The sequence below is a fragment of the Neophocaena asiaeorientalis genome, unplaced genomic scaffold, assembly GCF_003031525.2.
Source record: "Neophocaena asiaeorientalis asiaeorientalis breed wild unplaced genomic scaffold, Neophocaena_asiaeorientalis_V1.1 scaffold136, whole genome shotgun sequence".
NCBI lineage: Eukaryota > Metazoa > Chordata > Mammalia > Artiodactyla > Phocoenidae > Neophocaena > Neophocaena asiaeorientalis.
In genome coordinates this window covers 1,626,173-1,651,843 of record NW_020185333.1, presented here as the reverse complement: position 1 = coordinate 1,651,843, position 25,671 = coordinate 1,626,173, and the positions used below count along the sequence as shown (strand labels likewise).

At 40.9% G+C, this 25,671-nt stretch overlaps 1 protein-coding gene across 2 annotated transcripts; it reads right to left on the bottom strand.

Annotated features, from left to right (window-relative positions):
• Nucleotides 1-397: 397 nt before the first annotated feature.
• On the bottom strand, nt 398-24,709 carry USF3 (upstream transcription factor family member 3). Of its 2 annotated transcripts, none has more exons than XM_024735378.1 (6): nt 24,584-24,709; nt 23,101-23,165; nt 21,341-21,369; nt 19,155-19,237; nt 11,339-11,435; nt 398-8,729 (listed from the first exon to the last, which is right to left on the bottom strand). In XM_024735378.1, the coding sequence occupies exons 2-6, from the start codon at nt 23,145-23,147 to the stop codon at nt 2,299-2,301; spliced, it is 6,687 nt and encodes a 2,228-aa protein (XP_024591146.1). In that variant the 5' UTR covers nt 23,148-23,165; nt 24,584-24,709; the 3' UTR covers nt 398-2,298. The 2 variants fall into 2 exon arrangements, with proteins under 2 accessions (XP_024591146.1, XP_024591144.1); XM_024735376.1 differs by having other exon boundaries at nt 24,593-24,708.
• Nucleotides 24,710-25,671: the final 962 nt, after the last annotated feature.

Sequence of the window (25,671 nt, the reverse complement as noted above, 5' to 3'; positions counted from 1 at the left end):
ACTCAACAGCCACTGTGTGTGTGTTGGCGGGTACAGGAGGAGGAGGGGGGAGACAGATAGACAAAGACAAGGTGAGAAAGAGAGAGGGAAGAAGGGAGGGAGGGAGAATGAATAGCTGAACACATTGAAACCAGTCCTTGCAATTAGCAGACTGGACCTTTCAAGAACAAAGAAAAACTTGAATGTTAAAGCTTAAAACTCAGTTTTTTTTTTTTCTTTTTTTTTTTTTGCGGTACGCGGGCCTCTCACTGTTGTGGCCTCTCCCGTTGTGGAGCACAGGCTCCGGACGCGCAGGCTCAGCGGCCATGGCTCACGGGCCCAGCCGCTCCACGGCACGTGGGATCCTCCCGGACCAGGGCACGAACCCGCGTCCCCTGCATCGACAGACGGACCCTCAACCACTGCGCCACCAGGGAAGCCCCAGTTAGTTTTTTTTTTAAGTTATAAACCTCACGTTTTTTCTCAATTGACTACTGTGTTTATCTGATGTCTTGTTTAAGTAACTAATTCACGATGCTCTCCTATTCCTCCCCGTGAGCGTTTTGAAGGGAGAAAATACATTTTTCTTATTTTTTTTGCCCCCAGGAGGCTGCCTCAGCTGGCAGCAGGAAGAGACGGGAAAATTTGGTGAGAACAGTTGAAGAGGCACAGATGACCCTTTTGCTGAGTCTTTAATAGAGGTATTCACTGGAGTTAACTGCTCTAACCGAGCCTTAGGAGGTCTTTTTTAAGGAAAAAAACACAAAATTCTGGTCCGTGGGCTCACTTTGCTAACAGAGTAGACAGAACAGTTTATATCTCCCACTCCATCCCATTTTTGGCAGACTATAACAACAACAAAAATTAATGGACTTGAGAATGTGAGTACATATGTTTTCTTAATTTTTAATTAAATTTTCAAAATTCAATTCATGAATTTTGAATATATTTTTAAAATTCATTATTAACTTCAGCGGGGCTTTTAAAAAACGCTACATCAAGTTCTTCTACACTTCAGCAGGTCTCAGGTCCCAATTCCTCATTTTCAGATGGCAGGCCTATTTTTAAAGAGCCAGTTTATACTTTAAAATCTATGTCCGAGTACACACACGCTCACACACACATGGACATATGCAAAGACAATGTTTTGAAGCACCATTTCACATCTACCATCAGGAAAAATAATGAACAAATTCATCTTCTCATTGTAATTCTACTATGAAGGGTAATAATGCAATATACAATGCCATATTTTAAATATAAATATCAGTAATGAAAATACTGACAGAGCTTAAGACTCTGTTCAGAAATATTTTAAAAGTAAGGCTCAAATAACTGTGTAGGTTCCAAACGCGCTATTTACTGATCAGTCCCTAATGATTAAACAAATATAAAAGAACTTATTTCGAGATCAAATAAATAGGAGAGAATTCTACAACAAAACTCAATGGATCAAACAATCTTTAACTGAACACATGCAAAACTCCACAATACAACTGCTTTTATCCTTATGGCCTGATGCAAAATGCAAGTACAAAATGGAGAACATCTATGTACTTTGCTTTTTAGCTTTCCACTTTTAAGGCTACTTGTTTAAGGAAGACCTTTGCTTTTACAGGATCTTGGCACATTAAAGGATAACACGGCTCCCTAATTTGGAGAACAAGACATGACATTCAGATAATTTATGAATTGTTATAATTAAGAAAGAAGCCTCTACCTAAACCAAACCTTGGGAACACAGGTTGATCAAACAACTCATTTATTTGCTAACTGCTTGACTTGAATCATGGACATTCATTCTACATTAATTCAACACCTGCCATGGGTAAGAAACTGTTCTAGATGCTGACACTGGCCCGTACTTGGTTATGAGCCATGGTGTTATATCGAACTGTCTGTATTTTTGGAAAGCAACTCAATCAGCTCAACTATTTTACAAATTATCAACAATCAAGTTTAAAAATCTAGGTTCCTTCCTACCACCCAGGACACACCAAGATGATCTCCCTCAACTTCCAGCCGATTAATATCTAGGGAATGTCAGATTACAGATCAAACTTGAAAATGTAAATCTGCTTGGAAAATTTAAAAAGTACACCATGCAGTTAAAAATGAAAGATAATTTGTTTTCGACGACCCAGTATTTGCCTCATCTCTGACACGGCTTCCCTACATTCAGAAGATAACTGACAGTTGATTATACAAACACAAGGAGATACACTCACACACTCTCTCTCTTCCTGTGCACATGTGTGAATACACACACAAATACATTTGTAATCTCACCCATTACATTTATGTATAGTCAGTCAGTATTTAAACAGCTGAACTGCAATCATGACCTAAAATATGGCTTATGTTGTGGGCAGGTCTGTTTGAGGACTGCTTGGAAGAGTCCGAGGCAGAGGAGTTTGCTATCGTAAGCAAAGGTGACATTGCTGAGCCGTCAGGGAGAGCTGTAGCTATTTCTGGAAACAAAGATGTCATATTAAAATTGGATAAGTGAGAGTTGGTCATGTGCATTGGGGGCATGTCAGGGAGAAGAGGAAAACTTGGTTGAGCAAAACCAACAGGTCTGGGAGGCGATAAAATTGATCCAAATCGGTTATTCAAACTTCCACTGTTTACCTTCTCTGTGCTAGGATTCGAGAACATTTGATTAGAAAAATAGGGGATTGAAATATCATTGGACAGTGTAGGATGAGCAGGAGAGTACGGGGGATAGAAGGAGGGGAGAGTATTTTGGGGATCTACAGGGATGAGGGCTGGAGTTCGAGTGGCACTAGGCTGAGTAACCTGTGGAATGAAAGAAGTATTCGCATTTATTGGTGGATTCATGCCACCCTCAGGAATAAACGGAAAACCAAAATTTTGTGATAGGGTATGCTGGTCAGGCGCTGAATTATCATTAGGTACTTGTGGGCCATCAGGCATGAAACGAACAATACTTCCTCTCTTTTCTGTAGTGGGTTGTTGGCGACCGAGAATCATACTGCCACTAGTAGACAGAGGAAGATGGGGAAGACTTGGATCAAAGACATTACTGTGTCTTTGGTTTCCAGAGCGATTCCTTTCAGGTTGACGAATTTTGGAACCGCTGCTGTCTTGCAAGGGATGCCTTGATCGCTGGGGAACTGAAGAACTAGTTTGACGTACAGGAGGCCCTTGGTCAGCATTTCCGTGAGACACAGACGGATGCAGCAAACCTGGCCTTGCCACCCCATGCATGTTGGTTGTGACTGGAGGGTTCATGTGGCCCTTGGTCCCCTGACTGTCAGTAATCCTCATGGGATTGGACTTCTGTACAGAAACGTTGGGACTTGTGTTTCGACCTTGAATATCTCCTGAGGAAGAAGAACTCGAAAACGGAATATTCAAAGTGCTGTTCCTGGTGTTAATTGCACCCAGGGACATGTCACAACTCTCCCTATTCTGACTCTCACTCTCTCTTCTAATATGGACACTTTCATGAGTTGGGGGACAATTATATTCGATTGCAGAGGTGGGACCACACTGTGTATTCCTCTGATGCTCTGGCAGTGATCTCTGGCTCCCAATGACCTGATCACCCAGGTGAGGGGCAAGTAAACTCTGCATGAAACTTTGGTGACATGTATTTTCACTGTCCCTTGGTGGGACAGCATTTCCTGTTGGGATGCTCTGAACTGGTGGGTAAGGTAATCTCTTTTGGCGGTCAATTGGTGGTGGACCAGGGTTTTGACTAATTCGAAAAGCCTGGGACTGCATACTCCTCAAGGATGACACAGGGTTACCTATTTCATTATTTCTTGAAGACTGTACTTCAAAATTACTCTGGGGCTGCTGACTGGCTCCGCTGGGCTTAAATGTCTGACAGTCAGAAAGGCGGATATCTGAGGTAACGGTATGGTCCACACGACCCTGCATATTATGAATGGCCAAACTCTTATTTCTGGGAACATCAAGGTAGCTTCTCATTTCAAGCTGATCTGAAATTCTGGAACCCTGAATCGATATACCCATTCTCTGCTCTGAATTGGAAGATGTCTTTCCAATGAGTGCCTCCGCAGAGTAACTTGAAACTCTATTTCTCTCTGGCCTGTGTGGAGTACAAGTCATGTCTGAAGGTCTCGTCACGATACTCGGTTGGGACACCATTTGCTGCTCTATGCCTCTCGATGTCAGAAGCCTCTGCATTGGATTATGCCCAGATACGTGTTCAGAAGAAAGCCCCGCACCTTGCTGCCGGCTTCCCACCTCCTGCTGGTGCATGATGTCTTGACTGAGATGGTTATGGTGAGTGCGGCTCGTGGAAGGATTTTCACGGCTCTTCTCCGGCTGGGAGCTTCCAAAGTGTTGCTGCATCTGTTGCTGCATCTGCTGATGGTGGGGGTGTGGCTGACCGCTCTTGGGTCGGGATTGGTCGGTTCCATGGTGCTTGGGTTGTAGAGAAAGCTGAGAGGCCTGAGTGCCCTGAACCAGAGTCCTCTTTTTCTGCATCTGGACTTCCTGTTGCAGGGCTCTCTGTTGGTGGACGTGGGGCTGAGAGTGGACAGAGCTCTCGGCGTGAGGTACGTGATGCTGCAGCTGATATAAGTGATGCCTCTCTCTTAGCTGCCCCGCTTGCTGCTGCTGCTGCTTCAAGTACACATGGTTGCTGTGCAGGTGAGGCGCCCCTTGAGGCGGCACATGCTGCTGCAGGGCCTGCAGATGTTGGCTGGCCTGCGTTTGCTGCTGCTCAGCCACGGAAGGCTGCGAATTGCACTGAACCTCAGTTTGCCTCAACGCGGGGGCCGCAAAGTTGTGACCAGGTGGGAATAACCGCGTAAGGCCGTCTCCATGTGCTGGGTGGCTAATAGGCACAACTGAGTTTGACGAGTTGGGAGGGATCTGACTAACCATCACTTGAGCTTGATCGGAAATGCTGTCTGGAGTTTGGCTCATCAGGGACAGACCTTCCAGCCGGAGGGGAGCCGGCGGACAATGCTTTTGACGTTTAGCTGAAGACAGTAAAAGGTCATCTTGGACAGCACGCTTAGCAGAGTTTTTACGGCTTTCATGACTTGGCTTTAAGAGTGGCTCTTGAATCTGTGGATTTGGTATGGTACCAGCCATAGTACTGAGCTGTTCTTGGGAGTATTCGGTCATCAGAGATGGGCCAGGAGGCTGACCGCCATAGGAGCTAGATGAAACCGTCAGATTCACCGTTGCGGGAACAGCTGTTTGCTCTGAAGTTTGGGATAAACCAGCGCAGCTGACCAGAGGATGGCTGATGCTGCTCTGATGGATAAGATTATTCACACTTAAACTGGCGATGCTCGGTGGCTGAGAAGTCGAAACCTGTAAAGAGGCATTTGATGTTTTCATCCCTATAGAACAACTTGGTTTTTCAAGGGGCCGACCCACAGTTGCTTCAATGGAATCCTGAGAATTAAATTCGTTTGGTGTCGCTTCTGCCTGTCCTGGGCCATTCTCTTTAGATATCTGGGTTTTGAAAGGCTGGTCTCCCTCTAAAGAGGATGCTTCAGAAGGCTTTGAAGGAACCTCCCTTATATCAGCCTGGGCGCCAGCTCTTCCCTTCTCAAGGTTCTCCTGGTCAAAAATAGCTCTTGCTGCAAGAGCAACTATATCAGTTTGCTCTACAAAGGTACAGCTGTCACATGTATTAGTCGTTGCACTGCTGGTGACATCCTCTCTAGTTGTTTCAGGAAGCATGGATGCAACTGAGAAACTACGACTACTGCCAGAGCTGGTCGACATGGGGGAGTCAGCCTGCCTACTGGTGAGCAAAGAACCATTAATAACCTCCTGATCAGAGATGCAGGAATGCTGCTGTCCTGGATCTCTGTCATCACTGCTCATCAGTAATAGCTCCTGTTTGGGATGTAAATCAACACTTGAATGGACTATTTTAGAATTTTCTGAAGAAAAGTCGGGATGGTCCACCTGGACTGAAAGAGGTGATTTCTGAGGGTCTTTTTCTTTAGCAAGACCGGATAGCAGTGCAGTTAAACCCTGCCCCTTTAAGAGACCTGTGGTTTGCACTGTAGCCGATGAATCTTGCTCAGCCCTGCAAGGTTCCGCAATGACTTCTACCTCAGAAACACAGTCAGTACTTGCAGTGCTCGTGGCAGACGACAAATCAGAAACCTGAGAAACCAAAACGTGGGGATCGTTCGCAGACGAAATCAACACGTTGGCTGAAGTGCAGGATTTGGCAGCATCTGGCAGTGCCAAACTAGTTGGTGGCTTATCCTGAGATGTCTCTCGTTGGAAAACGGGGAGAGAATCTTTGGATTTTGCTGGGGCCATTGTAAAATGTTCACTTGTTACAGATTCTTGGGAGGATGAGCTAGACTCTTCTGCTGACTTAGATTTGGGTATGGACTCAGGTATCACTGATTCAGAATTCAGAACATCCAAAGAATGTGAGCCAGAAACACTCACACTATTTACCTGGGACATAGTGACCGACGGTAACACGCCAGGGAGGCTGTCCAGAAGTCCATCATTACACGATGGCTCTGTGGAGCCTTCGGTGCTGGGGCAGTCTAACTTACCCACATCTCTGGCTGGATTCAGGGTGCAGGCTGACTTATTAGTGGCTACGTGTTTCTTGACACTCGGCTTCTTATTCAGCCTTTTGGGCTTCATGTTAGGCAAACAAGCTACAGTGTTCATTGAGGGAGTAGTCACTAGATTATACGTACTGGGTAGTGTGGCTGAATTCTCCGTTGTCATGGGAGATGCTACAGCTGTTGATAATGAAACACAGTTAGCTGGGGTGGTTTGACTATTTGCAGCAGTTTGAGGATTGGCAGGCTGGCTAACAGACAGTTGTACACAGCTTTGCCCAGCCATCTGCGATATGCTTTGATTGAGGCTGGCCAAAGCGCCAAATGTATTCAGGGCAACATTGGTATTTGGATCTTCGCTGGTGGTGGGTTGAATAATTTGCATAGGGGTTTGACTTGTAGTTCCTGATGAAGACATCACAGGCTGCAAAGCAAAGAGCTGTCCATTTAAAGAAATCGTCTGAGGCTGTTGTTGGTTTGACATGGTTACAGAAAAAGTTTGTGTTGAATTAGATGCTGATAAAGATGAAGGTCTTGGTAATATGTGGACAAGGTGCTTTCCTCCAAAACTCTGTGGGGTCGAAACATTTTGCACTGAATTGTTAGACCCTATGATAGCACTGGCTCCATTGACAGGGAGTCGAACAGAACCAGGAGGTGGAGCGGAGAGGAGTGGCAAAGGGTTCTGATTAGCTGCCTGTATGATTACTATCTGTTGACCTACTGTTTGGTTGGGAACCTCTGCCCTCATCACTGCTGGGCACGGGGTGGTGCTGGGTGGCTGAAGAATGATAACATTTTGATTTGCAGGAGCTGCGTTAACAGCCGACCCAACTGGCTGAGCCATCTGAATCACTTGCATTGCTGAATTCAATGGAAGGATACTTTTTGGAGGCTGAGATTTAACTTGTGGCTGGGCAATCAGTGACTGCATAGGTAAAGATGGACAAGAAGGCAAGGTTACAACTACTTGCTCAACTGGCTGCCCATCTGCTGGAAAGGAATTATTCAAGTTGACGCCTGTAGCCACACATCTACTGTGGTTGGCCGTGGTGGGGCTAGTACCAGACTCATTTAATACCGGAGTCACAGCAGAAGATGGTGTCTGGCTTAAGGGCTGAATAGTGTTTCCCGCCAGTTGCAAAGTAGTCCACGTCGTCTGCGTGTTTCCAGCTGAGGAAATTCGGGTAAGGCTATTAATGTTTTTCAAATCTGAAGCACTAACAGCTGAAGAAGGCAAAGAACAAGAAAGAGTCCAACCACTGTCCACAGGGTTTGCAGAAAGGGTGCTCACGGGGGTGGTGGTCTCCCCTCCTCCAGGGGCAGATGGGGCCACCACCGCGGTAACACTTGTCAAGTCTGCACCCTTGCTAATGCTCGCTGGACAAGAATCACCTGCAGATCTTGGAGGCTGGGAGCAGACTGTCGTGGCAACGGAAACAACAAAGGTGGTTTGAAAGTCACTTCTGCACTCCTGTACGCTCAAGCAGGACTTGCTTCCTTGGTGTCCTTTAGTGGCAGTTGCTGAGCAGCTGGAGGAGATGCTTGTGGCACAAGGGACTGTTTTCTTCAATAATTTGGGGCTCTCTTGCCCATTCTTATTTTCAGAAGAATTCTGATCCTTTAGACATGCGTGCAATGAATGATGCTGGGGTGGTACAGGCCCGACAGGGACAGTCATCAGTGAGCCACTGCTGGCACCAAGTACACTCGACTCGCTTTCAGAGGTGGAAACCTCAAGAATATTTTGAGCAGAAATGGTAGCAGGAAGACAAAGAGGAACAGGCTGGTTGGCAGCCAATGCAGAAACCGTGGTCTGATGCCATGGCTTGTTTTCAGAAGGGTAAACTCCAGAAATAGACACAGGAGTCACAAGATTGCAAGTCCTCTGTACTGGCACCACATTGGCAGTTTGCTTCTGTAAATTATGACCAACGTTAAAGGTTATCCCCTGAACAGCTGTTCCCTGGCTATTTCCACCAGGCTGACTCCCGCTGGAATAAACAATGATATTCTTTTGAACCTGGTCACTGGGAATAACAACAGAGACCTTTGAGTTTTTAAGATTTCCTTTCCAGTGGATTGTGGGGTCGTCATATAAACATATGTCATTTGCTTTTAGTAATTCAATGTATCGGCCATTTTCTTTTTGAATTTCTTCCAGTTGTTTACGTAGCTTTTTAATTTCTTCAGCTACAATATCAAAAACAAAAATGAAAAAATTACCTCTAAGTGTCAATATTTATAATAATTTAAGAAACAGCTGTATACTAAACTACTGAATACTAATTTTAGCATTCTAAATACCTCAATTGAGAATCTTCAACTCTTTTCTAATATAAGTTCTTTCTTCTTTTTAGAATGGTATCTCAAATCTCTATCCTAATCCTTTGAAAAGTATGTATCTTTAAAGGTCAACAATTCAAAGGTCAGAAATTACTCATAATGTAGAAATCTCAAAATTCCAAAATTCAGAATAGGGCAGCAAGGAAAGACATACTGATGTCATGGTAACATGCTAGGAAAATAACACTGAATATCAATATAATAGAATTTAAATGTTGTAATAACTAACATTACTTTATGGTGGTAACAGAGAGTTTTGTTTTTTTGTTTTTTGGCCCCTCTGCATGGCTTTCAGGATCTCAGTTCCCCAACAAGGGACTTAACCTGGGACCACGGCAGTGAAAGCCCAGAATCCTAACCACTAGGCCACCAGGGAACTCCCGACAGTCTCTTTTATAAATGGCTTTAAACTGGTTCTATTTTACCCTTTGAAACGACAGAGACCAAGCAGAACATGTAAGAAGTAAGATGGGAGAGTGCTGAAGAAAGCACCACCAGTGAAACTTGCTTTTTCCTTGGTAGGGCCAATGTGTGTATGCTAGTGAGTAATGAAGATGTCCGTGATGCCCTACACTGTTTTAAAGGAGACAGCCTCAACCACGGATACTAAGGGTCAGCCTTGGCTGTTGGTATGTATGCTCTGTGACCCTGTACATCCCCACCTGCCGTGCCATAGTAGGTATTCTCCCCCATTCCCTCCGCCAAAGGCAGCCGATCCTCAAGGCCAGTACCTTATGAGGTAGCCTGAAGTAACAAGTTCTGTTCCAACAAGGAGGAGCTGAGACTATCAGACTGTTTTTCTCAGCTATTTAAAGAAAGCCACAGGAGAAAGATGCCAATGTGCTACGGACGTTAGAAATTAAAGGACAATTATCATGGACCAAAGAATAAAGAAGATGGTTCTCACTTATTGTGCGCTTACTCTATGCCTGGCACTTTTCATTCACTGTCTCATTTAATGATAACAACAACAACAGGTAACATTTATCAAGCATTTGCTCTTGTGCTGCGCTTTAAGTGCTTTACCTGTGTTAGCTCTTTTAATCCTCATAACAACCACGAGATGGGACAAACACCTTTGTCATCATCACTTTTAGCTGTAAGAAACAGGTTCAGAGTAGCTATATAATTTGCCTAAAGTCGACTAGATAGATGCTATGATTATCCTCATTTTAAGACAGGGAAACTGACACTTGGAGAGGTTAAGTAACTGGCCAAAGGTACTGAGTGAGCAAAGGAAGTCAAGGCTCAAACCCAGGTGGGCCTGACTCCCAAGAGCACTGCTGTGGCCACTGTGCAAGACTGTCACGTGGACAGTGAGTATGTGGAGAAAGCTGCTGGGAAAAGAAGAGAGAGCAGATACAAAACAGAACCAAAGAAAGGATCACGACCGCGATGACAACACGGTCGGACTTAAGGGGGCTCGGGTGCTGCCCCAACCCCTGGCCTGGCTGTTCAGCTCTTCCTGAACCGCCTGCAACTTGTATTTCTTCAAGTTTCCCTTTTCCCTAGGGTAACTCGATTGCCTCATGCTGGGCTGTGAAACCAGAGGAGCCCTCATTAGAAAAGCCTATACATCACTCTAGCCTTACTATCCCTTTTGTGGGTGCCTCAAAATGGTTACCAAATATTGATTATGTATCTCATTGCCTGACAGCATCATAAAACAGGACCTGGACCACAAAAGACACCTGACTGAGGGGAGGGATAAGTTGTCAGCTAACTGAAAGTAAACAAGAATTCAGAATGCCGACCTTCTGGATGTGCTTTCCAGCACTTCTTACAATAAACACAGCCCAGCATTGCTCCCACATCAGCAAATTCTGAGGTTTGTCTCCTTTTAAGGTGACCTACTGAGTTGTCACAGGAGATTCTCATTTTTCTTTTTAGCTGTTACAAGGAAACCTTCTCTCCAATGCAAATGGGAAAAGAGAACTCATCTGATAGCATTAAAAAGTCACCTCTAAAAATCAAATGTTATTAAATGACCAGGCAGTCTCATGCACACATTACATGCAGTATAAACAATTATGAACTGAATGTTTTGGCCTTCGGAGTTAACTCCTAGTTAAGTCCTGGCACAGGCATATCTTTATTAAGTTACACTGAGCAGGACTCCCGCTGCATCCTCTTATGGGATTCCCCTAGCTGGAAGATACACCTGGAAGGAAGGAGATCCAGTATTATTTGCATGATGAGTTTAGCAAACATGAAGTACAAGAAGAGTAAAAAATCAAAATTGTGTATGCCTACAAGGTTAGAGTTGCTCAAAGAAGGGGGAAAAGAGGTCAACTAGGTTGAATTTATTTGCAACACTATTCTCACAGGCCCACCCAATGCATGATCTTAATGTACTGAGGCAAAGAAGCCTTCTGTATCCTAATATAAGTTGCACTGTGACACAAAGGCCTGAACATTGAAAAAGCAACAGAAAGTAAGAATCTTAAAATCTTTACCTTGTTCATTGTTTCCTCCATTAAGCAGGAGTTCATCGTTTTGCCTTTTCAATTCTGTTATATACTTAAAGGCTTGGTCCAGGATCATATTCTTGCTCTGCCAAAGAAAATCAACCATTTAAAAGTTTCACTGAAGGGTAAGAACTTGCCAGAAGAAAGTTAAAGCTTTGGTTTTATCACATATATGTGATACGTATCTTTTCAAAATTTAAAACTGCCACCATATTCAAAACTTCTACTGCTCCTCTTTCATTTGGTAAGTATTTATTGAGGCTCTGTTCTAGGCACTGGGGACATAATAAACTAAAGGGACAAAGTTCCTGACCTTGAGGAATATTATTTATTTATGAGGAACTATTATATATTAATATCTATTTATATTTATAAATAAAATCAGGTGGTGATAAATATTATGAAGAAAAAGCAAGTAGGGTACTTCACTCTGTCAATCTAGTCACCTCCCTTGCCCGGTCTAGGTTTGAGTTTAGATGCATCTTTCTCTAGGAACTCTTCCCTGGGCCTCTCTGTTCTAGAACTCTATATTTCCTTGGCTAGACGGCAGGTATTATTCCCCTCTTACTATGATATTTACTGTGTGCTTTATTATTCCAGATCACAGAAGAGCATAATGGATGGGAGCGCAGATTCCCCACTTAGCATTTCTGTAACTGGGGAAAGTTACTTAGTCTTTCTAAACCTCAGTTTTTCATTTGTAAAATGGGGATAATAAAAGTACGTACCTTGAAGTGTGTGGTAAGGATTAAAGTCTTTAATTAGAGAGAGCATGTAACACTCTGAGAACACAGTTAGTGGGGTATGGAAAGTGCTTAATAATTGCTAGCTTCTTGTAGCTACTGTTTGTCAGGTCCTATGTTAAGTACGTCAAATGCATTATTTCTTGGACTCATTAGAAGAACTATATTGTTTTTCCTTATTTGTTCAGCTTTATTGAGGTATAATTGACAAATAAAGTTGTAAGATATTAAAAAAATAATAGTAAAGTAGGGTAAGGAGGGGGCCAGAGAGATGGCAGAGGTTACTCTGTGCTGTGGACTGAATGTGTGTGTCCCCCTACAATTCATGTTGAAGCCCTAATCCCTGATGTGATGGTATTTGAAGGTGGGGCCTTTGGGAGGTAATTAGGTCATGAGGGTAGATCCCTCATGGATGAGATCACTGCCCTTAGAAGAAAAGACATGAGAGAGGTGATCATTCTCTCTGTCATGTGAGGACACAACCAAGAAGAAAGCCCACATCAGGAACCGAACCCGGTGACACCCTGATCTTGGACTTTCAGCCTCCAGAACTGTGAGAAATACATTTTTGTTATTTAAGCCACCCAGTCTATGGTAATTTTCTTATAGCAACCCAAACTGACCAAGACATTCTGCTACAATCTATTTAATATAGGGAGGCTGGGGAAGGCCTCTCTGTAAGGTGATATTTAAGCAAAAATCTGAAGGGAGTACAAGAAATTATGCCCTGTGGATATGTGGAGGAAGAAGGCTCAGGTATCAGGATCAGCAAGGACAAAGGTCCTCAGGCGGGGGGCGCTGAGTTTGGCATGTTGGAGGAATAGTAAGGAAGTGAGTGAGACTAGAGTCAAGTATATTGAGAACAGTAAGAGGAGAGAGGCCAGAGAGAGCCTTCAAGACCATGGAAAGATTTTAGATTTTAATGTTATTCTTTACTCTGTCAACCACAACTACAAACTATTCTAAATAGTAGGTTGAGGTAACAATGTCACTTGATTGAGTTTTGGTGTCATGGTCCCAATATATTCCATTCCTAAGCTTTCTCAAAATGATCGTATTTTATGTCAAAGTTCCTGTATTCTTTACTTAAATTTTTAAAATTGAAAATATAATATATGCATATGGCAAAAAAAAAGTAAATAATATGAAGAGATATATAATGAAAAGTACATTCCTTTTGACTTTAGCCCTCCAAACCCCTTTCCGGAGTCAACAACTGTAAGTTACTTATGTATCTTTCCAGAAATATTCTATGCCAATACATATATATGTATATGTATATATATATATACATATATATGTATATGTATGTATATATATATATAAATCTTTTTTTAAAAACCCAGATAGAAGGATACTATAAACAGTATGTTACATGGATGCAACTAGAGATTATCATACTAACTGAGGTAAAAAAGAGAAAGACAAATACCATATGATATCACTTATATGTGGAATCTAAAATACACCACAAATGAACCTATCCATGAAACAGAAAGAGACTCACAGACATAGAGATCAGACTTGTGGTTGCCAAGGGGGAGGCGGGGAGGGAGAGGGATGGACTGGGAGTTTGGGGTTGGTAGATGCAAACTATTATATTTAGAATGGATAAACAATAACGTCCTACTGTACAGCACAGGGAACTATATTCAATCTCCTGGGATAAACCATAATGGAAAAGAATATTTTATTTTATTTTTTTTTTTAGTGTTTCTCTTTTTTTTTTTTTTAATTGCGGTATGTGGGCCTCTCACTGCTGTGGCCTCTTCCGCTGTGGAGCACAGGCTCCGGATGCGCAGGCTCAGCGGCCATGGCTCACGGGCCCAGCCACTCCACGGCATGTGGGATCTTCCCGGACCAGGGCACGAACCCGCGTCCCCTGCATCGGCAGGCGGACTCCCAACCACTGTGCCACCAGGGAAGCCCAAGAATATTTTAAAAAAAAGAATGTATATATGTGTATAACTGAGTCACTTTGCTATACTGCAGAGATTGTCACAACAGTGTAAGTCAACTGTACTTCAACAAAAAGAAATTTTAAGTATGTTACATTATTTTGTTTTAATTTTCAAAAATATATTTTGGGGACTTCCCTGGTGGTGCATGGTTAAGAATCTGCCTGCCAATGCAGGGAAATGGGTTCGATCCCTGGTCGGGGAAGATCCTACGTGCCATGGAGCAACTAAGCCCGTGCGCCACAACTACTAAGCCTGTGCTCTAGAGTCCACGTGCCACAACTACTGAAGCCCGCATGCCCAGAGCCCATGCTCCACAACAAGAGAAGCCACCGCAGTGAGAAGCCTGCGCACCGCAACAAGGAGTAACCACCGTTTGCTGCAACTAGAGAAAGCCCACGTGCAGCAACAAAGACCCTGTGCAGCCAAAAATAAAATGAATTAATTAATTTAAAAAATATATTTATATATCTTGGATGGTACGGTCATTTTATGGATCTTCAAATTCTTGAGCATGGTATATCTTTCCATCTGTTTGTGTTGTCTTTAATTTCCTTCATCAGTGTCTTAAAATTTTCCAGGTACAGGTCTTTTACCTCCTTAGTTAGATTTATTCCTAGGTATTTTATTCTTTTTGATACGACTATAAATGGGATTGTTTTCTTAATTTCTTTTTCAGATAGTTTGCTGTTAGTGTATAGAAACGTAACAGATTTCTGTATATTAATTTGTATCCTGCAACTTTACTAAATTCATTAATGAGTTCTAGTAGTTTCCTGGTGGCATCATTAGGATTTTCTATGAAGAGTACCATGTCTTCTGCAAACAGTGACAGTTTTACTTCTTCCTTTCCAATTTGGATTCTTTCTATTTGCTTTTCTTATCTGATTTCTGTGGCTAGCACTTCCAGTACTATGATGAGTAAAAGTGGCAAGAGTGGGCATTCTTGTCTTCTTAGAGGAAATACTTTCAGATTCTTACCATTGAATACGATGGTAGCTGTGGGCTGTCATATATGGCTTTATTATGCTGAGGTATGTTTTCTCTAAACCCACTTTGAGAGTTTTGATCTTAAGTGGATGTTGAATTTTGTCAAAAGCTTTTTCTGCATCTATTGAGATGATTATATGATTTTTATTCTTCAATTGGTTAATATGGTGTAACACACTGATTGCTCTGCAGATAGTGAACCACCCTTGGATCCCAGGGATAAATCCTTCTTGATCATTGTTTATGATCCTTTTAATGTACTGTTGAATTCAACTTGCTAACATTTTGTTGAGGATTTTTGCATCTATGTTCATCAGTGATACTGGCCTGTAATTTTTGTGCTCATGGATTGGAAGGACTAATATTGTTAAAATGAGCATACTACCCAAGGTAATCTACAGATTCAATGCAATCCCTATCAAAATACCAATGGCTTTTTTCACAGAACTAGAACAAATAATTTTAATATTTGTATGGAAACACAAAAGACCCCAAATAACTAGAACAATCTTGAAAAAGAAGAACAAAGCGGGAGGTATCATGCGTGATTTCAAATTATACTACAAAGCTACAGTAATCAAAACAGTATGGTACTGGGACTTTCCTGGTGGTCCAGTGGTTAAGACTCCATGCTTCCAATGCAGGGGATGTGGGTTCAATCCCTGGTCGGGGAACTAAGATCCCACATGCCGTGCGGCATGAAAAAAAAAAACAAATAAACAAACAAACAGTATGGCACTATCATAAAAACAGACACACAGAGCAATGAAATAGAATAGACAGCCCAGAAATAAACCTATGCACTTATGGCCAATTAACCTATGACAAAGGAGGCAAGGATGCTTTTGGGAAAAAGACAATCTCTTTATTAGGTGGTGCTGGGAAAACTGGACAGCTACATGTACGAGAATGAAATTAAAACATTTTCTCAGACCATATACAAAAATAAACTCAAAATGGATTAAAGACCTAAATGTAAGACTGAAAACCATAAAACTCCTAGAAGAAAATATAGACAGAACACTCTGACATAAATTGTAGCAATATTTTTTTGGATCTGTCTCCTCAGGCAAGGGAGACAATAACAAAAATAAACGAAAGGGACTACATCAAACAAAAACTAAGACAGTGTCCTTTCATAAAGCAAAAGTTGAGACAAAGGCAGAACCTGATAATGCCCACCTACTGCACAGTGAATGAAACTATCAACAAAACAAAAAGGCTGCCTACTGAATGGGAGAAGATATTTGCAAATGATATATCCAATAAGGAGTTAATATCCAAATATACAAAGAACTCATACAACTAAATATCAAAAACCAAACAACCCAATTAAAAAATGGGCAGAGGATCTGAATAGACATTTTTCCAAAGAGGAAATGCAGATGGCCAACAGGCACATGAAAAGATGCTCAACATCAGTATCATGAGGGAAATGCAAATCAAAACTACAATGAGATATCACCTCCCACCTTTCAGAATGTCTGTTATCAAAAAGACAACAGGGACTTCCCTGGTAGTCCACTGGGTAAAACTCCGTGCTCCCAGTGCAGGGGTCTGGGTTCGATCCCTGGTTGGGGAACTAGATCCCGCATGCATGCCACAACTAAGAGTAAGCATGCCACAACTAAAGATCACGCATGCCACAACGAAGATCCCGTGTGCCGCAACTAAGACCTGGAGCGACCAAATAAATAAATAAATACATTTTAAAAAACAGAAAAAACAAACAAACAGAACCCAAAAACAACAAATAAGAAGTGTTGGCGAGGATGGGAAGAAAAGGGAACCTGCATGTCCTGTTGGTGAAAATGTAAATTGGTGCAGTCACTATGGAAAACAGTATGGAAACTCCTCAAAAAATTAAACATAGAATGACCATAAAATCAAGCAATTCCACTCCTGGATATTTATCCAAAGAAAACAAAAACACGAATTCCTAAAGATATATGCATCCCTATGTTCATTGCAGCATTATTTACAATAGCCAAGATATGGAAACAACCTAAGTCCTCATCAATAGATGAATGGATAAATGAGATGTGATATGTGTGCATATATCTAAACCTACGCTATGCTTTCTAAAGGCTGTATTTATTTTGTTTACCAGTCTATTACTGATAAATACTTAAGCTATGAAAGAGGAATTTCGTTTTTTTTTTATTCTTCAGCTTTTAAAAAATGTTACAGTGAATGTTTAAGCTCTACCCAGTATTTATACTATTAAATATCTCCAGTACTTTATCTGATAGCTCTCTTCATGTAGGAGTTGGTGATTTAGGGCTTTGGTTCAGCAAGTTACAATTTTGGGTCCCTTAGGCTGGGTCCCATCAGAAATCCAGTATAACCCAGGAAACACCGTACTTTAGAGAAAAAAACTAAGATAGTGTCCTTTCTTAAAGCAAATGTCGAGACAAAGGCAGAACCTGATAATGCCCACCTACTGCTTCTCTACTGCAGATGGGGGTGGGGACATGCGGCAATAGTTAAGAAAATCTAAATCTATTCAGCTTCTGGAGACCAAATACTGACTTCCATTGCACATTCTAGGGCACCAAGAAAGAGAAATGATTATGGTTTCCTTTCGGATAAACTTGCAGGAATGAAAGCCAAGGGGAGGAACATTTTATTGGGCAAACACCAGTGCTTAGTGAGCAGCTACTATACATTGATATGTGGAGAAAGAAAAACAATCAGAAGACATAGTACCTGCCCTTAAGTTTGCCTGTGTGTTAAGGAAACAGAAAGTACCTTTTTAAAAAGACTAAAAAGCACATTTATGCAAGACTAGGTACCATCTTGTAGGGGAGAATGAAAAGAAACTGAATTGTAAGACCTTGCTGAGGGAGACAGTGTTGTGAAGTGAACACATTGATCTGGCCCTCCCCACCAAAAGCCTGGGATGGTTTGGGACTGGGAAGCTCCAGCTACCCCAGAAGGTGGGGTGAGGCGTGGGTTAAAACCGAGGGGACTGATAGAAAGATTCTTCTTTTGCAGTAATAAGAACCACACGCACTCACACACACACACACACACACACACACACACACACACATATCCTATGCAGCTGGATGACTTCCCCTCTTCCCCAACCACAGGAGACAAGTTTATTTTCTGTGAAATTTGAACCAGAAGATTTCAGCCTCAAGGATACTTACTTGGCACAGAAGTGGACAAGATGAGGCTCCTAAATGAAAACAGGGAGGTACAGTAAAATCCTGCCTTCTAAAGCATGAGACTCTCCAGCACCCCTTCCCCATCCCAGCTCCCAACAAAATGGCAATGAGCCTTATAGCTCTTTTCCCACCATTCCCACTCCTAGGTAGGGTGCTGAAGGATCCTTCTCCGGAAAATAAAAATTAATAGCTAACCCCAAAAGAAGAAATCTACAAATACTGATATTGTTTAGTTCAGCAACAATAACAACAACATCAGCTCACTAGCCAAGCACCGGACAGTTAGGACCACCAAACCACAAGCCTGTTCAATCAGCTTTTTAATGCCTCGTTCTCAAATATGAAAAAGACAGCTAAGTATCATTGAACATTTAAGGAATGTCTCCAAAAAGAAAGACAAAACATCAAAACAGAGGAGGGGAAAAGGAAATCAGAAGAAACAAAGACAATATAGAAAATAGAAGAAACATTTAAAAAAACCAAAACCCTATATAATATTCTCAAAGCTGAGATGATATTATATCCATAAAAAAACATGTATGAAAAGGAACAAAGAGAATAAGAAAAAAAGACTTGGAAATTAAAAATATAAGAGCTGAAATTAAAAACAGAAGAGTTGAAAGAAACCAACTAATTGAGATTGAAAAGGAAGGGTAGAGGGTTCCAGAAGTAGAGGTTCAAAGGAAAAATTGGAAACATGGAAATTATGTGGCAATTTGACCATATAGAAACTGTAGTAAGAGACTGTTGGAGGTGTGGAAAGAATTAAAGATAGGCAGGTATATAGAAAATTGAGCAAATGAAAAACAATGAGGCAATTATTAACTCTAAAAAACCATTAATGGCAGGGAACAAAAATAATCATTCTGAGCACAGAAACAACTTAGGGAATTATCTGATCACAAGCAATTGGTGAAAGTATGAGTGGATTTCTTACCTGTTTCAGCGCAGGGGAGCATGGGATCAGCTCTCCTATTCTGTTTATCCCAGCATTGATTTTCTTCTTTCTATGCCTCTCCACTAGATAGAGGAAAAATTCATTTATCAAACCTTACAATACTACTGCCAAAGTGTCTCATTCTCCCTGGGTAAAGAAATTTTAGGTAAAGAAATACCTAAGAAAGTCTTATCAAATAGTATCTACTGAATACACATAACTACAATAAGATTTCTAAGAATGTCATATTCTAGGTTTAGTGTTATGGAAATCAATATAAGCCATACCATTTATTAGGATTTAAAATAATGGAATCTATAATAATTAAATTCAAATTATAAACACAATGTGCTAATACTACATTACTCTTAGGCCATTATTATATTTCAAGTAATTATTAGAGATTCTAATGATAACTAAATTACAAGAACCCACTAGCTATGTTACTAGAAAGCTGCTTCTTTATAGCAAATGGGCAAATTAGACCTTTCTAGACAGATTAAAGAACTTTAACACACCTTTTAGGCTGACTAGAAGGCATTTTTGGAATAGAAACGCTATTAGTTGTGACTTAAAATAGACAAGAAAAGGCACTGGTTTATTTTTTTCTATGGGGCCTGTGCTGTTCACTTTGGCCCATCTAAGAAGCTGAACAACTGACAACTTCTCAATTAACTGAGCAATGTTCCAGGCTTACGTGCTACAACTTTAAAAGTTGTATGAAAGGGGCAAGAAGATACAAGCGATGATCTAAATAATTTTTCTATAAGACACTGTAAATAGGAAAATCAGTCTACTTTCTGTTAGTTTTCTAAAACCTTCCTTTTTACAAAGGACTTCAGCGCTTCTAAGAGGATGATCTTTCAGATATAGCATAAGTAGGTCTTGTTTTTCAAAATATATACTTTTTGCTTCATAATCTAGCAGTAAGAACATCCTTTCAATGACATCCATTTACTCTCTCTTAATAAATTACTATCAGGACATATTTATGGTCCCATGTGACATTTGATTCTAATAAAAAGATTTAGTTCATATGGCCAAAAAAATTAGATTTATTGATGTGGCCAAAAAAAAAAAAACCCCACAAAGCAATAAACTATGGCTCACCTTTCTTCTGAATTCTCTAACAATAGTATTTGCTGCTATCTAAGAGCATATTTTTTAATGTGTGTAGATAAAACCACAAGAACAACAACATTAAGACTCTATCCACAATGATAAAAGGGAATTCAAAGGTAGTAAACTCCCATTCTGGGGAACAGCAATGTCCTACCAGTGTTCAACACAACTTTCCATAGATAAAGTTTTGCCCAGGGTCCTTTCCTTAGGGAAGGGAAGAGATTATTTACAGAGTAATAGAAATTGAGTCTAAAATATATATTTTTAGATCTGACTGTAGTCCCTGATGGAAAATAAAATGTTAAAAATGTACCAAATTGTCAATGTATGCACAATTACTTCTATAAATGTTTACCTGGCTGTGGCCTATAATTTTGACGTTTGAGATAAAAATCAAATATTTTTTTCTACATTTCTTCTTATAATTGAGAACTCCACAGCTTAATTTAAGACTGTTCACATTTCAAGTACCTTTAAGATTTACAGCTGCTCCCCATTTCTTCCCTACTCCTGTAGGCAGCTAGCCCACTCTAGAATTTCTGCAGAGGTACATACTCTTCACTCTTTTCAGGAGGAGTATATCTGGAATTCCTCAGTGGGTGAAATCACTTAAAACACTAGCTCCAGGGGTATATTAATCCTTAAATTATTTAATAGACTGTGAATCAGAAAATGATAAGCCATCTTCATGAGACTTAGGGAGTATTTTGTCAACTAAAAACAATATAGAACAAATTATTTTGTATTAAATAAGTAAGATACAAGGGTGTATTGTACAACACAGGGAATACAGTCAATATTTTATAATAACTATAAATGGAATATAACCTTTAAAAGTTTGAATCACTATGTCGTACACCTGTAATTTATATAACATTGCACAAGTATACTTCAATATAAAAAATGCAAAAATAAAAAATAACCCAAACAATAAAGGAACACTTTCCTAAAATGTAATGAATAATGATTCTGTGCTTATAACATAAAAACACAATCAACTGCAGTATAATTTCATTTTGAATGCAAAAAGTGCTAACAAATAAAACTTAAATTGCTGTTTCTACCTGCATTGTGTGTCTCCCGATTTTTCTTTCTGAAACAAAAAGTACAGATAAAAGGAACATGAAAATAATAAGAAAACATTTTATGTTATATTTTGAGAACCATAAAAATTAATTTTATGAATTTGTATTTGTTGTATCAATGAGAAACCATTTGAAGGAAAATTTTCTTAATAATATATTATGGTATAAAAACCTAACTGCAGATACATCAATATAAAGTTAGAATTCACAATTTTCTCAAAGTAACTACAATTCTCCATTTTTCCATACCCAGAAGTCATTGGTTTGGAAGTAAGTCAATCATTGAAAATCTTACCTATTTGAAAAATGTACTTAAGGGGCTAGTCAGCTCTCTAAGTGATGTGTCAAGTACAGCTGCTCCTTGAACAACATGGGTTTGAACTACACGGATCCACTTATACTTGTATTTTCTTCAATAGTAAATACTACAGTACCACAGGATCCACAGTTGGTTGAATCCATGGATATAGAACCATGGATGTGGAGAACTGTGAACAGGAAGTCTGGCTATACCCCTAGCTACACGCTGTTCAAGGGTCAATTGTCGGTGATTTCTTTTTTTTTATAAATTTATTTTATTTTTTTAAATTTATTTTTGTCTGCATTGGCTCTTCATTGCTGCACGCAGGCTTTTTCTAGTTGCAGTGAGCAGGGGCTACTCTGTTGCAGTGCATGGGCTTCTCATTGCAGTGGCTTCTCTTGTTGCGGAGCACAGGCTCTAGGTGCGCAGGCTTCAGTAGTTGTGGCTCGCGGGCTCAGCAGTTGTGGCTCACAGGCTCTAGAGCGCAGGCTCAGTAGTTGTGGTGCACGGACTTAGTTGCTCTGGGGCATATGGGATCTTCCCAGACCAGGGCTTGAACCCATGTTCCCTGCATTGGCAGGTGGATTCTTAACAACTACACCACCAGGAAAGTCCCTGTAGGTGATTTCTGATGTTTGCTCTGGCACCTGGCCAGGGGTAGGGATGAGTATGTACAGAAAACAAGCAATGGTACAGAAGAAACTTGTAATCCCCAGGGAGGGAAGTGTGGTAGTCACTAGCACTCACGCACTAGTGACTGGCATCTGAGCCATCTTTTGCATTTATGTACCTTAGGTTATCCAAACTCTTACATTTTCTTAAAAGCTGATCTACTAAAAACACCAATTTTCCCTTTTATGTACAATTACTCAATATATAAGAATTCTCTAATAGCTATTTGGTAAGGAAAGAAAATAATGATTTCAATATTTAATAATGGAAGCATTGGCCATGCAATTCTAAGCAGAAACATTGCCCAAAGAGCTAGAAATTTTGAAGGAGGTATTATACAAAGAACCAGAACTAATACTGTACTAATGTGCATATTGGCATTAATGGTTTGTCATGTCACAAAATGTCTGTTGAAACTGACTGCAGCCTAAGTGAACTTAGTATCCACCACAAAGACTAATATTGAATGCAAGTAAAACTTTCAGGAGAAACTAAACATTTAGCATAGATTAGGTATTACACTATTTTAACTACTGATAGTCATTTTATTTCTTACACTCCTAGTAGAATTTAAAGGACAGGTAAATCTTAATTATGCACCCCTTTCAGTAAATCTATTTGTATTTATCCACACCTATTTTTGAAGAGTAATGGTTTTCTAGGCATCCAAATGAAAGTTCCCTAAAGGACTACTATTTAGCAAAGTGGGGACTAATTCTGCCTCTTATCTGCCAAACTATATTATTTTTGGATTGTGTCTTCATACCTGTGCTGCTTTTTTGTAGGAGTCTCATTCTCTGACATTTCTGGCATGGTTACAGTGATAGGAACCTACAAGGCATGGAAAGACATGTCAGAAAGTCTAAAGGCATTCTAGTATCTTGGAGAAACTGATTAATAGCAATTTGGTTTGAATACCAAGACGCTAAGAAATAAAAGTGACATCATGAAAAAGCACTGGATTAGGTGTTGTAGATAAGTATAAGAAGATAGGACAAAAAATATTATAACCAGCAGGTGGAGAACATGGTGAATGTCAAATGTGAGGTATAGCCAGAAAGTGCTTGAGAAGATTGGAGGAGAGAAAGGTCATTATAGGTTTGGAAATCAAGAAAAGCCTAAAGGGGGGTGTAGATTTGAGCAAGACCTGGAAAGACAGGTAAAACACACTTGTTGGGAGAGTATGTTCTTTGTTCATGATACTGTTTGTTCATGACACAAAATTTAAAACAATGGTCCTCCTCTCTGAATGCAGAAAAAACAAAAGTGACAAGTACACAAATAAATAATATTCCATACATGGAAGCAAGCATTCATTCATTTATTCATTCACTCATTTGCCAGGCTTCTTTCATTTCAAACTGCTAGAAGTCTTAAACATTACCACTTGAGAATCGTTAAAAATCTGAGTTTGAAAATTCTATTTATATTTAAAATACCATGATACTAAAGAATATATGTACAATATGGAAATATACACCTATGCCAAAAAAGCCTGAAAGCAAATACATTAAAATATTAATCACAGTTATATAAGGCCAGGAATATTATAGGTGACTTCTTTCTCTTTTCTGATTTTTCAGAATTTTGTAATGACAACTTTAATGCTTTTAAATCCCAGGGATTGACAACTTTTCAAAAGAGGTCTGTCAAGTTGGGATACCTGTTCTGATACACTGGAGGAGGCTGCAAGAGCAGTTTCCTATTTTCTCTTTGAGAGAAAAAGAAGGCAGCAAGTAAGGAACCGAAGTCAGCGTGAGTTTAAAATCTGGTTCTGCCATTCCCTAGCTGTGAGGTCCTGGGCAAGTTATGTAACGTCTTGGAACCTCAGATGCTTCATCTCGAAAGTGGATCGTAATCACAGTATCTAGATTATTGGGCTGTTTCAAGAAAGGAATGATGAAATAATGCAGGGAGAGGACAACAGCATGGTGCCTAGCTGGAGTAAGAATTTAATCAACATTGGCCATGGATATTAATGAGGTATTTCAGGTTAAGGCTTTAGCTCTAGAAAGGAGGGGGAAGGTCCTGGGAAAGAAGGAAGTAGATGCAGACAAGGTGCTGACAGAAAAGTACTAACTGAAGCAGCCTAAGGAGAAATGTGTGCTCTAGACCCATTTCCAGCAGCTTATTCCAACCTTCTCCCTAACATTTATGAAGGTCCAGATCAGCCTAAAAAACAAGTTCACGTTAGATAACCACAGACTGACAATGCGGGACACGTGAGTAAATAAATCAATCCCCGTCACCTTTCTCACCCAAGGGCTTGAAGAATTTCTTCACTTTTGATTCCTGGCTTCCAACGCCTCCCGTTTCTGATCCAAATCTATCATCTTCTGCCAGAAGATGGTCTATAAGTTATGTTTTCTTCTTACTACACAAGAGAAAAATCAGTGAATGTTTATAGGTTTCCATTAGCAGCATGGAAAACAAGGACTAGCAACCTAGAGCAGGCAGGCAGATTTTCTGTGGCATACAGAATGATCCTGAATTCTCCCCACCTCTCAAAAGTTAATGAACCTGGTTGCTTTCAAAAGTCACTTCCCCGTGGGTTACGAGTGCTCCACCCTGCACAAAGATGGTAGCACAGCAGCCATTGGACAGTCTCCAGGAGGTGATTCTCCCCTTTCTCATGCATGCTCAGTTTTCCTTGCCCTCTGCTGTCCTCAATTCTAAAATTATCTTTCCTTCAATCTCCTACTTCCCCATTCTCTCTTGTGTGAATGATTGAAAACTTACTCAAGAACCTACCACTAAGGCACCAGGAAGACAGCCCTCAGATCTGCGCATTGTCTACGCTCTTAAAAAATGCAAATATGGGGGGGGGAATTCCCTGGTGATCCAGTGGTTAGGACTCAGCACTTTCACTGCCAGGGCCTGGGTTCAGTCCCTGGCCGGGGAACAAAGAGCCCACAAGCCTTGCAGCACGGCAAAAAAAAAAAAGCAGACATATGGGGGCTTCATCCCAGACAAATGAGAAGTGCTAGGTGGGGCCCAGGAATCTGTATTTTCAACAAGGTCTCTGGGTGATTTTTTTCTTTTCTTCTTTTTTTTTTTTTGCAGTACGCGGGCCATGCCTCACGGGCCCAGCCGCTCCGCAGCATGGGGGATCTTCCCGGACCGGGGCCCGTACCCGGGTCCCCTGTATCGGCAGGCCGACCCTCAACCCCCGCCCCCCCAGGGAAGCCCTTCTCTTTTTTTTTTTTGTGCAGTACGCGGGCCATGCCTCACGGGCCCAGCCGCTCCGCAGCATGGGGGATCTTCCCGGACCGGGGCCCGTACCCGGGTCCCCTGTATCGGCAGGCCGACCCTCAACCCCCGCCCCCCCAGGGAAGCC